Source organism: Pteropus medius, unplaced genomic scaffold (assembly GCF_902729225.1).
Source record: "Pteropus medius unplaced genomic scaffold, Ma_sr-lr_union100, whole genome shotgun sequence".
Taxonomy (NCBI): Eukaryota; Metazoa; Chordata; class Mammalia; order Chiroptera; family Pteropodidae; genus Pteropus; species Pteropus medius.
The window spans coordinates 72,291-85,293 of record NW_024348534.1 but is presented as its reverse complement, the minus strand read 5'-3'; the positions used below and the strand labels follow the sequence as shown (position 1 = coordinate 85,293).

At 40.1% G+C, this 13,003-nt stretch overlaps 1 protein-coding gene across 5 annotated transcripts in view; it reads left to right on the top strand.

Moving 5' to 3' along the window:
* ZNF484 (zinc finger protein 484) overlaps nt 1-13,003 on the top strand; it is a 74,178-nt gene that overhangs the window by 37,347 nt on the left and 23,828 nt on the right. Inside the window, exons 1-3 of one of the 5 annotated variants that reach the window (XM_039880351.1) lie at nt 318-359; nt 645-740; nt 10,759-10,799. Coding sequence is in view for 2 of the 5 variants with exons in the window: in XM_039880349.1 (XP_039736283.1) it covers nt 215-359; nt 645-740 (241 nt within the window). In the remaining 3 variants the exon portion in view is untranslated. Of the gene's footprint in view, nt 1-214; nt 360-638; nt 741-7,139; nt 7,225-10,758; nt 10,800-13,003 lie in introns of those variants that run through there. The other 4 variants (XM_039880350.1, XM_039880349.1, XM_039880353.1 and 1 more) reach the window with 4 other exon arrangements.

Genomic DNA, 13,003 nt, shown 5'->3' with positions numbered 1-13,003 from the left:
AGATGTTCAGCTTATTGTTGTTTCAAGGAGAAAGATCTGGGAACGTCTCTCACTTCGCTATGTTTTCGACTTATTGGCATAATATTTTAAACGAGACTTCCTTTTCCTTCAAAATATTAATGTAAGATGTAGGTGTTTAGTGGGAACCTTCTATATTGTATCATTATTAAAAGTAAGTTTCTAAATATCTTGTTTCCATCCTTCAATGCTGAATATGAATGTATTTTTACAGGAATCAGTGTCATTCAAAGATGTAACTATAGACTTCAGCAGGGAGGAGTGGCAACAACTGGACTTTGCTCAGAAAAGCCTCTACAGGGATGTAATGCTGGAAAACTATTTCAACTTGATCTCAGTGGGTAAGCACAGCTCTGCTGGGTGTAAGGCTGTACTTAATTGTGTGTAGTTTCTTTCTCAGTAGAATTTCTGAAATCTGGGGTTTCTGATTTATGTGGGACTTCTAATGCTGCCACACATCTGAAGTGTGTAATAGTTTTCTTCATATTTTGCCCTATGTTTTTAATAAACTCTTTGGAGTATTATGAATATACCACTGTTCACCATGAACTTTTCTGAAAAGTAAATGGTGAACAGTGTTTCATTGTATTACCTCAAACCAAGTCTTCTATCATTTTCTACAATAGGGTGTCAAGTTCCCAAACCAGAAGTCATTTTCAACTTGGAGCAAGTAGAAAACCCATGTATGTTGCATCGTAAAATCTCACGTCAGAGCTGTCTAGGTGAGTATGGAACCAAGAGCATAATAGGCAGTACTACTGAACTGCAGTTATACTGTCAGAGACTGGCAACTTTGAAGTGCTGTTAATATGACATTTCTGTAACATTCTGAACTTTTGGAACTATTTGGATAGAATTGATATTGGTCCAATGGATATCTAAATGCCATCCGCACTTTAAGGCCCCTTCCCATATCAGTGTATTCTTCTTTGCTTGACTTTTTAGGAAAGAATGTACTATAAATTACTGATAGTTTGGGTCTGGGGTCCTGCTTTTTTGTGTTTTCGGTCCTGCTTTTATGTGTTTTCTCCCTTTCTCTAGCATTTTTATTCTTTTTTTTACCTCCATCAAGATCTTAAATCTTTTTTTCACACATTCAGATACTCATAGATTTGCCTTTAAAAAAATTACTGTGAGTCACACTCTTACTGGTTTCCTCTCTTTTCCCTTAGTGCTTCAAAATTGTCATTTAGTGGTGGCCTTATTTTATCATCTCCAACTGTTGACTTTGAGAGTACCATTACCTACATTTGGTATATTACTTTAGTAACTATACTTATTGACATTGTCTTCCTATTTGGCTAGTATAACACAACACTGATTTAGTCTTTCTAATTAATTTATTTTGATGTTTTACAAAAAGTTTTTGTATCTGTGTGCATGAAATGGAGTTAATCGTAATTTTCAGTTAGTAGTCAATATCATCATCGATGTGTTTTAGATAAGATAGTCTCCTCTTATTTTCTTTATTTATTCTCTTTAGTCCTCACTTTTATACTTCTAAGAGGATAAAACTGCTCTAATATATTTAATTTGTTTGCTCGAATTTGTGGGGTGTCTGTAAAATTTAAATCGTTGGTTTTTATTTATAGAAATGCTATATATCCTACTCAGTTTTTTTTCTCTCAGCACTAAATTGGTTCATGTTGCAATGTGTATTTCTAGTTTATTGCTTCTAACTGAAACATAGCATTCCATAGTGTGTATATATACATTTTACTTGTCCAGCTTCCCAGCTACTATAATCAGTACTGCAGTGGATTTCTTCATGAGCAATTTTCTAATGGGAAATGAGAATTTCTTGGGAGTGCTTTATCACCAGATATAATAATACTTTGTTTGACTAGGTATTACCACATTATTTTCTAGATTGGATGTATCATTCTGCAATCCTCTTGAGTGTAGAAGGGTATTGATTTCTCCACATCCCTGCCCATATTCCTAATAATTTATAATAATTTGGCTAATCTAATGGATTTTAATTTATAATATTGGTGAAAGAATGTCCAGCCCAAGAAAAAGCTTTGTAAGATGACAATTTTGGGGAAGCAAAATTTCAATGGATTAAGATACTGCTCCTGACAATGGCAGTTTTACAGCTTGTTATATACATTAGAATCAATGGAGAAGATGTCAGGAGGGTTACATGAAATTCATTGGTGGTAGATTAGGGAGGCAGGAGAAAGCAAAGTGGGGAAATCTTAGATTGGATAAAAAGCAAAATGGGGAGACACACACTTCTTACATTGGTGGGTACAAGATAGTTAACATTTATAGTACATAAAGATGGTGTGTCAGCAACAAGATAGCAGTGTGGTCTCATGTGCTAGTACTGGGGCTGTTGTGCCTTAGAAAGGGTCTGGAAAAGAATACTCTTACATTCCAAAAGCATGTTATCTTAGGTGCAGAAAGACAATAGAGAATTTCAAAGTTAAAAATTTGTCAAGGAAGCTACAGGTCTGAGATGTGACTACCTACCACAACCCAATTTGAGTTAGGAATTTTTATGTTCAGACTACCCCGTGTAATTATTTTTTTTAAATTTAAAATTTATTTATTTATTTTCAATTGAAGTTGGCATTTGATATTATTTTATATTGGTTTCAGGTATATAGCATAGTGTTTAGACATCTGTATAATTTACAAAGTAATCTCCCCAGTAAGTCTAGTACCTACCTAGCACCATATGTAGTTATTATAATATTATTCTATAACTATATTCCCTTTGCTATACTTTAAGTTTCTGTGATTATTTTATAACTACCAATTGTACTTCTTACTCCTTTTACCTTTTTTCCCAGCCCTCCAGCCCCCTTCCTATCTGGCAACCATTAGTTTGTTCTCTGTATCTATGAATCTGTTTCTATTTTGTTCATTCAGTTGTATTACTTTTTAGATTCCATATAAATGATATCATATGGTAATTCTCTTTCTCTGTCTGACTCATTTCACTTAGCATAATACTCTCTATGTTGTCTATATAAAATGTCCATGTTGTCTCTATATAATATCTATGTCTATGTATAATATCCATGTTGTTGCAAATGGCAAGATTTCATTCTTTTTTATGACCAAGTAATAGTCCATCACACACACACACACAATCTAAAGTCTACTGACTTAGGTTGCTTCTGTAGCTTGGCTATTGTGCATAGTGCTGCAGTGAACACAGGGATGCATATAACTTTTCAAATTTGTGTTTTGGGTCATAAAGTAGTTCTATTTTTAATTTTTTTTAGGACTCTCCATACTGTTTTCCTGTGTGGTTACTTTGGTCTTTGGGTTTGTAAATCCCAACATGCAGGCCTCCTCTGAGCTTGTCAGGTTTAATATGTGGCCCCTTTTTTCATCCACAATTCCCATTTTGATCATAAATCAACCTGAAGGATGCATCGATGACCAGCCTTTTGGTTGGGTAATGTGGTCCTACAGTGATAGGAAGCCTCATTCCTAGATTGTCTTAGAGTCAATGTTTGTCTTGCTGAATGGTAGACTATTGGGGATAGAGTAAGACTAACCTTGGATGGTAGTCAAGGCCAAATTTTCAAAAGGAAAGGCAAGTGAATGGGAGGCAGTCTGATCCTATATGTCTTCATTAAAAATATTCTGTATCATTTTTTCTTTGAGCTATCATGATCTGAGTTTTTTGATGTTTGTCTTTAGTTTCGTTTTTGCATCTAGTATAACGTAAACCAATAACACTATCTAGTATTATATATTTTCTGTTCCTGATTAGGAACAGAAAATATATAATACTAGATAAGAACAAGTCTGAGGGAAACAAATATCCAGCTATCCAAAGAAACTTTTACATGTATCATCATAATTTTTCATTTAGATAATAATGTTTTCCTCCCTTGTTTACTGTCTTTTGTATCTTATGATAAATGTGGCCAGGTGAATGATGCAGTAGATCTAATTTTTTTTCTGGCCAATTAGTTTTCTTAGAAATGACTCTATGAGGAGGATTAAATTCAGTTTCCCAATACATATTTTCAGTATCAATAGTATCATAGGTTTCATTAACCTCAAAGTTATTTTGCCTTTAATTTCAGCATTACACCATATTCTCATAGCATTTAATAAAGCTTGATGTCATTACAGTAGAAGTCACTTAGTATAATAGAAGAAATTTCTAATCTTTTCCAACAAAAACATCCCTTTCCTATATATCATATATTATTATTTGTTTAGGGTAGAGACAATAGGCCAGAATTGGGTGAATTCAGAATTCCATATAAATTGGGGACATAACCATTTACCTTTCTGATTTTTTCAATCGGATAATGAGATGGGTTCCCATTTGCTTTTACGTTTTAATATGCTCCATCTGCTTCCCATTGGAAGTATTCTAATGTTATTAAGGATGGTCTCTATACGAGCTCTGAAAAATCTTAGTTTATGATTTAACCGAAATGCCTGGGCTTTTGATACAATATCATAGATCACATTTTCCATCTAAAATTTCCCAAAGTCTAGGAGGACCATAAGAGTCCCATAAGTGTCCAGCCTGAGTTTCTAAACCCATTATAGTAGGTCATTTTTTTCATAACTACTTCAGATTCCTTTTGCAGTAGCATAGATAATAGGCCCTGTTGAGTTAGGGCATAGGTATGTTCCCATTGTTGGGTTTGTGCACGAGCTTTTATAGTCTGTTGTGTCCATTTTATCCGTTAAACTAAAGCCTCATTGTCTTTCCGTGCTGCTTTCCTTTCTTTTCTTTCTTGAAAGAACATTTCTTTCATATGAACTATTTTAGTAAAGAATCTTTTTCTAACAAATGACATTCTTCATTAACTGTAAATTCAGCTTGTCCCAGAATATCAAGGCTAGCTCTTAATCCTCCAAGTAGTCCCCTCTTATTTCTTACAGAGGGTCAGTGTTAGATACACAAGGCATGTTGTTGCCATTGGGTGGCTATGGCCTGGGAGCAATTTGGGTATACTGGATGGCCCCCAAAATGTTAAGTTTCCCATGCTATAGTTAAATGAGTAGAGGTAACCCCAAAATGAGGTAGAGTTCAAATATTCTATAGGGCTTTCCACAAGCATCTAAAATATTTCTGAAATGGGAACCCATTTCATGGCTGATCAATCGAAAGACAAGATAGATATACTATGCCAGATTGGGCAGGCTGCTTCAAGTCTTTTCCCTCATATCCAGATATTTTTTTATCATCCATTTCTATAGCTATGCAATGCTTATCTAAATTGGATTCGTATATAATTCTACCAGGAGAATTATCAGGGAGATGTTCTCGAAGGCATTTGCCCAAGATGGATCCTTTGTAATAGATATACCTAGAGAAAAATGTACCAAAGTACTATATTAATAGTAGGAGAAGACCATTGCATGGCTAACAAAACATTAACTTCATTATCTTACTGGATAATCAAAATATCATTGTCTAGTAGATGGGAGAGATTAGCAGGTACCCAAGTTAAAATTTTCATATCCAATAAAGGAGGAGGTTTGGGGAGATGGATATTGTTTTCATTAGGAAACCATAAGAAGGATAATAACAATATATGATTCATTATATGTATCTTTATTGATTATTAATAATTAGATGATATAAGGCAAGGTTTGAGAGAAGTTCAAATAATAAATTTTTTATTATTAGCCAACAAAAAATGATTAAACAAATGTCCCAGTGTTCAACATCAGTTCGTGGGCATACAGGCCTTTTTGATGTCTTGGTATAGCTATCTGCCTTTGATGTCGGCAGCTTCTCATCCTTGAAGAGTTCCTTTGATATGCACTGAAGGCAGAGGCAAGTGTCAGAGGCAGGTGTAGATGTTCACTCACAGTTAGGCACCTTTTAAAAATGAGAAATGTGAATTCATGAGTTAACTCCTTTTAAATTTGACTGCATATGGAATAGTTAGTAACACCTGATAAGGTCCCTTCCAATGACATTGGAAAAGAGTCTTTTATTTGATGCCTTTTCCAATAGCCCAAATCTTGATTGTAAGCCAGGGTCTTTGAAATCTTTGTGTCCTGGAAGTACACTTAAAATGAATCAGTTACTAATTTATCAATCCCATTAAGCTGCTTAATACACCCTTGATGTTATTATGTAGAATGTTTCCTTTTAGTAAGGTTAGCTCACGTGCCCTTTCATCCACATCCATAGGGCGACCAGTGACTATTTCTAAGGAGAAAGGCTATGTTTACCCAAAGGAGTAGATCTCAGGTTGAGGAGCACCATAGGGATAGCTTTCGGCTAGGGGAGATTAAAAGTTCCTGAAATTTTAGCTAGTTAATTTTGATTGTACCATTGGTATGTTCCACCAATCTGGAGGACTGGGGCCGGTAAGCACAATGAAAATGCTGTAGAATAGGCTAGATGTTGCAGATGGGTTGCATTATTTGCCCAGTATTCTTAATCTCTTGGTTCTGTTCTGATTCCAGAACAGAACCAATGGCTGTTCTGGAATCAGCCATTCCCTCTATATAACTCAGAGGGAATTCCTTAATGGGGATTATTTTTTCCAATAACAATTTACCTACCATTAAGGCTGTGGCTCTCCTACAAGGGAAAGCCTCAACCCAGTGAGAAAACATACAAATCATAACTAATATATATATTTAAAATCCAATTGCCATACCTCAGATGGACGTAAAGGAAGTGGGAAATGTCTTTGGGACCCATGGAATGGTTTTCCTGGATTATATTGGACAGATAGAACATGTGCTATATATATACTTTATGAGCTATAGTGAGAGAAGATTTCTAGTAATATTACTTCATGAAATCATCTTTTCAGGACTCTAGTGTGTTAGCTCATGTACTTGCTGAAGTACAGACAGTTGAGCTCTTATAGGTAAGATTGGTTTCTAATAGGATCCAAACCATATGGATTTTGTGCGGGTTGAAGATTCCCCCTTTTTATTGTCATATCCTCTTCTGTAACTCTGTGTTGGAACTGTAAAAGATAGTCTTTTATTGATTTAATAAGAAACAAGAAGAATTCTCAGGTCTGGATAATTTGGTTGCTCAGTGCTGCCTGTTTAGCTGCAGTGTTCACTAAATTATTTCCTTTTGCTTCCTTGGTGGCAGCTTTAGGATGTCCTGGAATTTTGTATGGCATCTAATAATTCTGCCACTTGTTTTCCAGGCTGCCCTGAGGAAGTTAAGAAGCCTCACTTCTTCCATAACATTCCAGAGTTGTGGGCTACTCTGAAGGCATAGTGATGATCAGTGTAAATATTGGTTACTTGATTTTGGACCAATTGACAAGCCTGAGTTAGAGCAATTAATTTGGCTTGCTGGGCAGATCTTGTTACTGGAGCAAAAGGGGTCTGTTTGCTTGCACACATCTGAGTCAAAGAAGAGATACATGCAGGTTTTGCAGCAAAGAAAGGTTTGTTTTAGAGTTGCAAGTCCCAGGGACCCATGTGAGCTATTGCTCTCAACAACCTGGCTCTCTGGGAGCATTTCAGGAGTACATATTATATAGGGAAAAATCAGTAGTCGTGGAAATTAAGGGAGTTGTAATTGTGCATACTACTGATTAGATGATTGGAGGGGGCTGGGGTAATTGATCATTGTGTTCTGTTCTGGAATCAGCCAGCCATGGCGCCATCCCATCTGGTCCCATGCCAGGGGTTTGTTCTACCTTGAAGGGTTTGGAGCTGAAACACATCTAAGGCTAAGATGTTATCCTTAGTGTAACCTAAACTTACTGTCTTCATGATTATAGACCTGAGGCTCCATTAATCTTATGTCCAAAGGCTTAATGATTAAAGGAGCAGGCATACAGAGAGAGAAGGATAAGAATGGGTAAACAAGTGAGTCACAATGCCATTTTCTGCATAAAACCAGCTTGAATCAGAGAAAAAACTATATTAAAGGAATGAAATATCAGTTTCCTGTAAACCATTCGAAAGAACAAGAAGGTAGTCAGTAAGCGAAACACAATTGTGAGTGTCTTCATCCTGTAACGAGGGTAATAAAGTTGCTGGGTTAGGACTGTTACATCGAGTTAAATATTAGGTGCAGAAAGCAGTTCTTCATAAGCACCCAGTCGACTGACAGGGAAGTGTTGACTGTGATAATGTTGTAGCCGCCAGCCCCCAATAGACACACGGACCACCAGGAATCAGTGAGTCATAGGAATCACACTCTTTATTCAGCCAGCCGGGTCTGCCAGGGGTACGCAGACCCCAAATTAAGCAGCTCCGAAATGTAGAGGTACAGAGTTTTAAGCCCAAAATCCCATTCTTCATTCTGTTGGAATAGAAAGGTCTATTTTTCTCCTATTCACTACCTGTCAATCTATAGGTCGGGGTGTGCAAGCGGGGAGTACAGAAGCAGAAAGCTTGTTATCAGAATGTTATGTCCCTATGATCAAAAGCCTTTTGTTCCCATGGCGATAGTCAAGCAGTAATTTCCTACAAGTAATAAATCTCAAGTAGTCATTTTTCAGCCACCACATTCCCCACTGGCCTTAGCAAAAATCAAATCTTTGATTCTTCATGCGGAATTTGCTCATAGCCTCTAGTCTGTAATATTAAAAGTCTAATAGAATTAATTCTTTTCCTTATATATGCAAACAAGAAATTAAGGAAACACGGGCCAAAAGTTAACAAAAGGAGGAGGATGATTAAAGGTCCAGCTATAGCAGCTAGAAGAGTTGTTAGCCATGGTGACCAATTGAACATCCTATGAAACCAGTTATTTGATTCTAGTCTCTGTTTTTCCCTGGCATCCAAATTTCTCTGTACTAGTCGTAAGCTTTCTCTAATTACTCCAGAGTTATTGGCATAGAAGCAATAGGTTTCACCTAGAGCCATGCATAACCCACCTTGTTCTAAGAATAATAAATTTAAACCTTTTCTATTTTGGAGGACTACTTCTGCTAGTGAATCGACTTGAAGTTCTAGCCTGCCAATGGTGCCTTTTAAGGTCTTGATATCCTTATCTATCTGTATTCCAATTTCACGTAATTCATTTTCTCCCTTGATGAGAGCAGTAGTACCTACAGCAGCTGAGCCCGCTATTCCGAGACCCACAAAAAAGGGTACTAAGACTGGTACGGCCCGTTTCTGTAACCTGTCCTGGTAGAAGAAATGGAGCCTGCCTTCCGGCCCATTGTAAAGGGACACTTGGGGGAGTACAAAGACTAGGATACAAATATTAGCTTCACCTGTGTTGAAAAGAACAGATGCAGCACAGTGAGTGAGCCCGTTATCACATGCTAGCCAGGTATTATTTGGAGCCTTATAGTATTTATTTCCTGAGGTAGGTACTTCGATAGTACGATTACAGTTATCATAGTAAGGTGACTGTGCCAACAGCTTGGAATAATTCTTTGAAATCAGGCAAGTTCCTTTTCCTTGTATGTCTCCCAAAGTGAGTCGAGGAGTTTCCCAGTCACAATCATGTGTGCTGCTGAGCTCAGTCAGGTTTAGGGGAGTTCCTACCCCAACATAATAAGGGGATTTTGGGTTTAGGCACAACCAACAATCCTGCCCTGTGTCTGGGGAGGTCTTATTTAAGACCTTGTGTATTGTTGTTAACATAGTTTTGAATTCTTCTTCGGGTTCTGGTTGTGGCTGGTCAAATGTCTGGGGTTTAATAGCTGTTAGGCTACTACCTGAAGAGGCTAGAGCCGGAGTCGGGGTTGCCCGGGAAACTCCTGTAAGACTTTGGGGTAGTCCTGGAATTAGAAGTGGTTTGTTGGGCTCTATAGGGTGAGCTTTTCTGGGAGGGTCCTTAACCTGTATAGTAAAATATAATCCTGAATCATATCCAGTTTTATACAATCTGATACCCCAGGTCTGTCCCGTGAGCCAATAGTGTTGTCCCCCAAGGCTACTGGTTTTGATGGTGATTATGAGGGGATTGCAGGACCCAAGAGAGCATGTAGAAGGGCTTGGTCCTCTTATTAACCCAATATGATTATCATTCTGTTTTTTATAATTATCTATAGTAGAGATAGTTTCACAACCCCAGTTAGCACAAGAAAATTGGCCTTTTCCTTCACAGTTGAGTCCCCTATTCCTCATGCTGCCAGATATTCTTTGAGGAAAATATAGAGCCCTATTCCTAAGAGGCTTTTCTCTGCCGATAATATGCCACAGCCAGGTCTCCCTTTGTAGCCTAAGTATGCTCCACCCCCTACGAAAGCTCTACCTATGAAAGATCCCAATCCAAGTTGGTGTCGGGCCGTTGCAGTGGTGAGGGTATCTCTGGCATAGGTCCACTTGGATCTCTGGAGTACTGTGGCTGGTGATGTTCTGGGCAACAATCTGACCGGTTTCGGTTACTATAAGTTCTCACACTCTAGGCTGGTGTATGTTTCTGTATGCCTGGGCCAAAGAGGAAAAAAGGAAGAAACAAAGGATTAGACCTATATACACTTGAGTCTTAGTCTTAAGGGCCGTACACTTGAGTCTTAGTCTTAAGGGCCCATCTTCCTCAGCTGTCCATTCTTGTGCTGCCTTCACGTGGGAGTGATGGATGCATGATGGGATGCCGTCTACTTTAACTGCAGTGGGCATCGTCCGGTAGACAGTGAAGGGTCCTTTCCACTTGGGTTCTAGTCTCTTGGAAGTGAAATTCTGGATATACAGAGTCCCCAGGCTGAAACTGATGGGGAAGTCCGTCCTCCGGAGCTGAATGGGTAGCACAAACCCGGGACCAAATCTCCTCCAGTACACTTTGAAGGGCCTGTAAAGACTTAAGTAAGACAAGATTACGTAACTCTGCCTTTTTCTCATCTTTTATTCTAGGTACTAAAGGAGGGGGTTTTCCAAAGAAAATCTCAAATGAGGTAAATCCATTAATAGATGGAGTACACCTGGCTTGGAGAAGAGCAAAGGGGAGAAGTTCTACCCAGGTCCTACCAGTTTCTAATCCTAACTTGACTAATGTCTCTTTTAGGGTCCGATTCATTCACTCTACTTGGCCCGAACTTTGAGGCCGGTAGGCACAGTGGAGTTTCTATTGCAAATTTAGGTAGCTAGCCAATTGCTGTGACACCTTTGCTACGAAGGCTGGCCCGTCATCCGACCCTGAAGTTCCAGGGAGACCCAATTGAGGGAGGATTTCTTGTAGTAGTTTCTTAGTAACTACTAAGGCAGTTTCTTTCCTGGTGGGGAAGGCCTCTACCCATCCTGAAAAGGTGTCTATAAAAACAAGTAAATATTTGTAGCCCCCCCACAGTCGGGGTTACTTCAGTGAAATCGACCTCCCAGTGGTCCCCCGGATAAGTTCCTCTTTCCCTATGCCTAGATTCTTCTATTTTCTCTTTCTTTGGATTAACTTGGGCACAAGCTGGGCATCGTGAGGCAATCTCCTCTGCAGTTCTTCTCTCTTCTAACAAGTGAAAGTAGGGGTCTAAAGCTTGGAGCATCTTAGTACGCCCTAGGTGTGTAGTCTGGTGTAATTGGTGGAGGAGAGTCCTTCCCAGGGCCTGTGAGAGCCCGATTTTTCCATCTGGGGTCGTCCACCACCTCTGTTGGTTCTTAGTGGCTCCTTTGTCCTGAAAATATATGTCCTTTTCTGCTGTATAGGTCGGAGATGGAGGCAGTTCTGGGTAAGGAACAACAGTCAATAGATGTGGTGGGGGCCCCACTGGCCTTGTGGCCACTGTTATTGCCTCTGCATCAGCTCGTCGGTTTCCCTCAGCCTCGGGACTATACCGTTTTTGATGCCCTTTACAATGAACAATAGCCAGAGCCTTAGGCATCCATATGGCTTCAGGTAAGGCTAAGATCTCCCCCTTGTTCTTGATGTCCTTCCCAGCTGAAGTCAGAAGCCCTCTTTCCTTATAGATGGCTCCATGTACATGTGCAGTGGCAAAGGCGTATCAGCTGTCAGTGTATATTGTGACTGACTTGTCCTTTCCCCACTTTAGTGCCTCAGTGAGGACAATGAGTTTGGCCTTTTGAGCAGAAGTCCCATGGAGAAGAGCCTGTGACCAGATAGTGCCAGTTAGAGTAACAACCGCTGCCCCCACGTACCTCCTGTTGCATGAAGCTGCTCCCTTCCGTGAACAGAACTTCATCGGCCTCAGGCAGAGAGGAGTCCTTGAGGTCTGGCCGTGAGGGACACACAGCATCAGTGAAATCTATGCAATTATGAATGGGGGTCTGGGGGTCTGGGTCTGGCAACAGGCTGGCTGAGTTGAGGACAGTGACTTTGGAGAAACTGATCCTTGGCTGGTCGAGGAGGAGAGCCTGGTATTGGATGATTCTGGAATTAGTCATCCATCATTCTGGGCTACTGCGGAGAAGGGCTTCTACTGCATGAGGAGCAGTAATGTTTAGACTTTGCCCGCGGGTGAGTTTGTCAGCTTCTTTGACGAGGAGAGCCATCGCTGCTATGGCTTGTAGGCAGGGTGGCCATCCAGAGGCCACCGTGTCTAGTCTCTTTGATAGATAGGCCACTGGTCGGCGCCACGGGCCTAGCGTTTGGGTTAGGACCCCTTTGGCGATTCCCTTGGTCTTACTTACAAAAAGATGAAATCCCTTGGTGATGTCTGGAAGAGCAAGGGGTAGGGCTGATAGGAGTGCCTGCTTGAGAAAGTCAAAGGCCTTCTGTTCTGTCTCTGTCCAATTGAGGGGCTGATTTCCTCCTGTTGCTGAGTACAGGGGCTTTGCAATTTCTGCGAACCCAGGAATCCAAAGTCTGCAATAGCCTGCCCCGCCCCGAGGAATTCTCTTACCTGTCTCTTGGTGGTGGGTACCAGAATCTGAAGAATGGCTTCAATCTTCTGCCGGGATAGAGTCCGTTTTCCTCCTTTGAGTGTATACCTGAGGTAGTCCACAGACTGGGTGCATAGCTGGGCCTTCTTAGCCGAGACCCAGTACCCGTATGCCTCTAGGGTGCCAAGCAGGTCCCTAGTTGCCGCGAGACAGATTTCCTCGGTTTCAGCTGCTAATAATTGCCACGGTCCAGCCACGACAGGATCCAGGGGGCCCCGAAGGTGGGCAAGGCGTCGGCGCGGGAGACAGTCGACTACACAACTCAGAG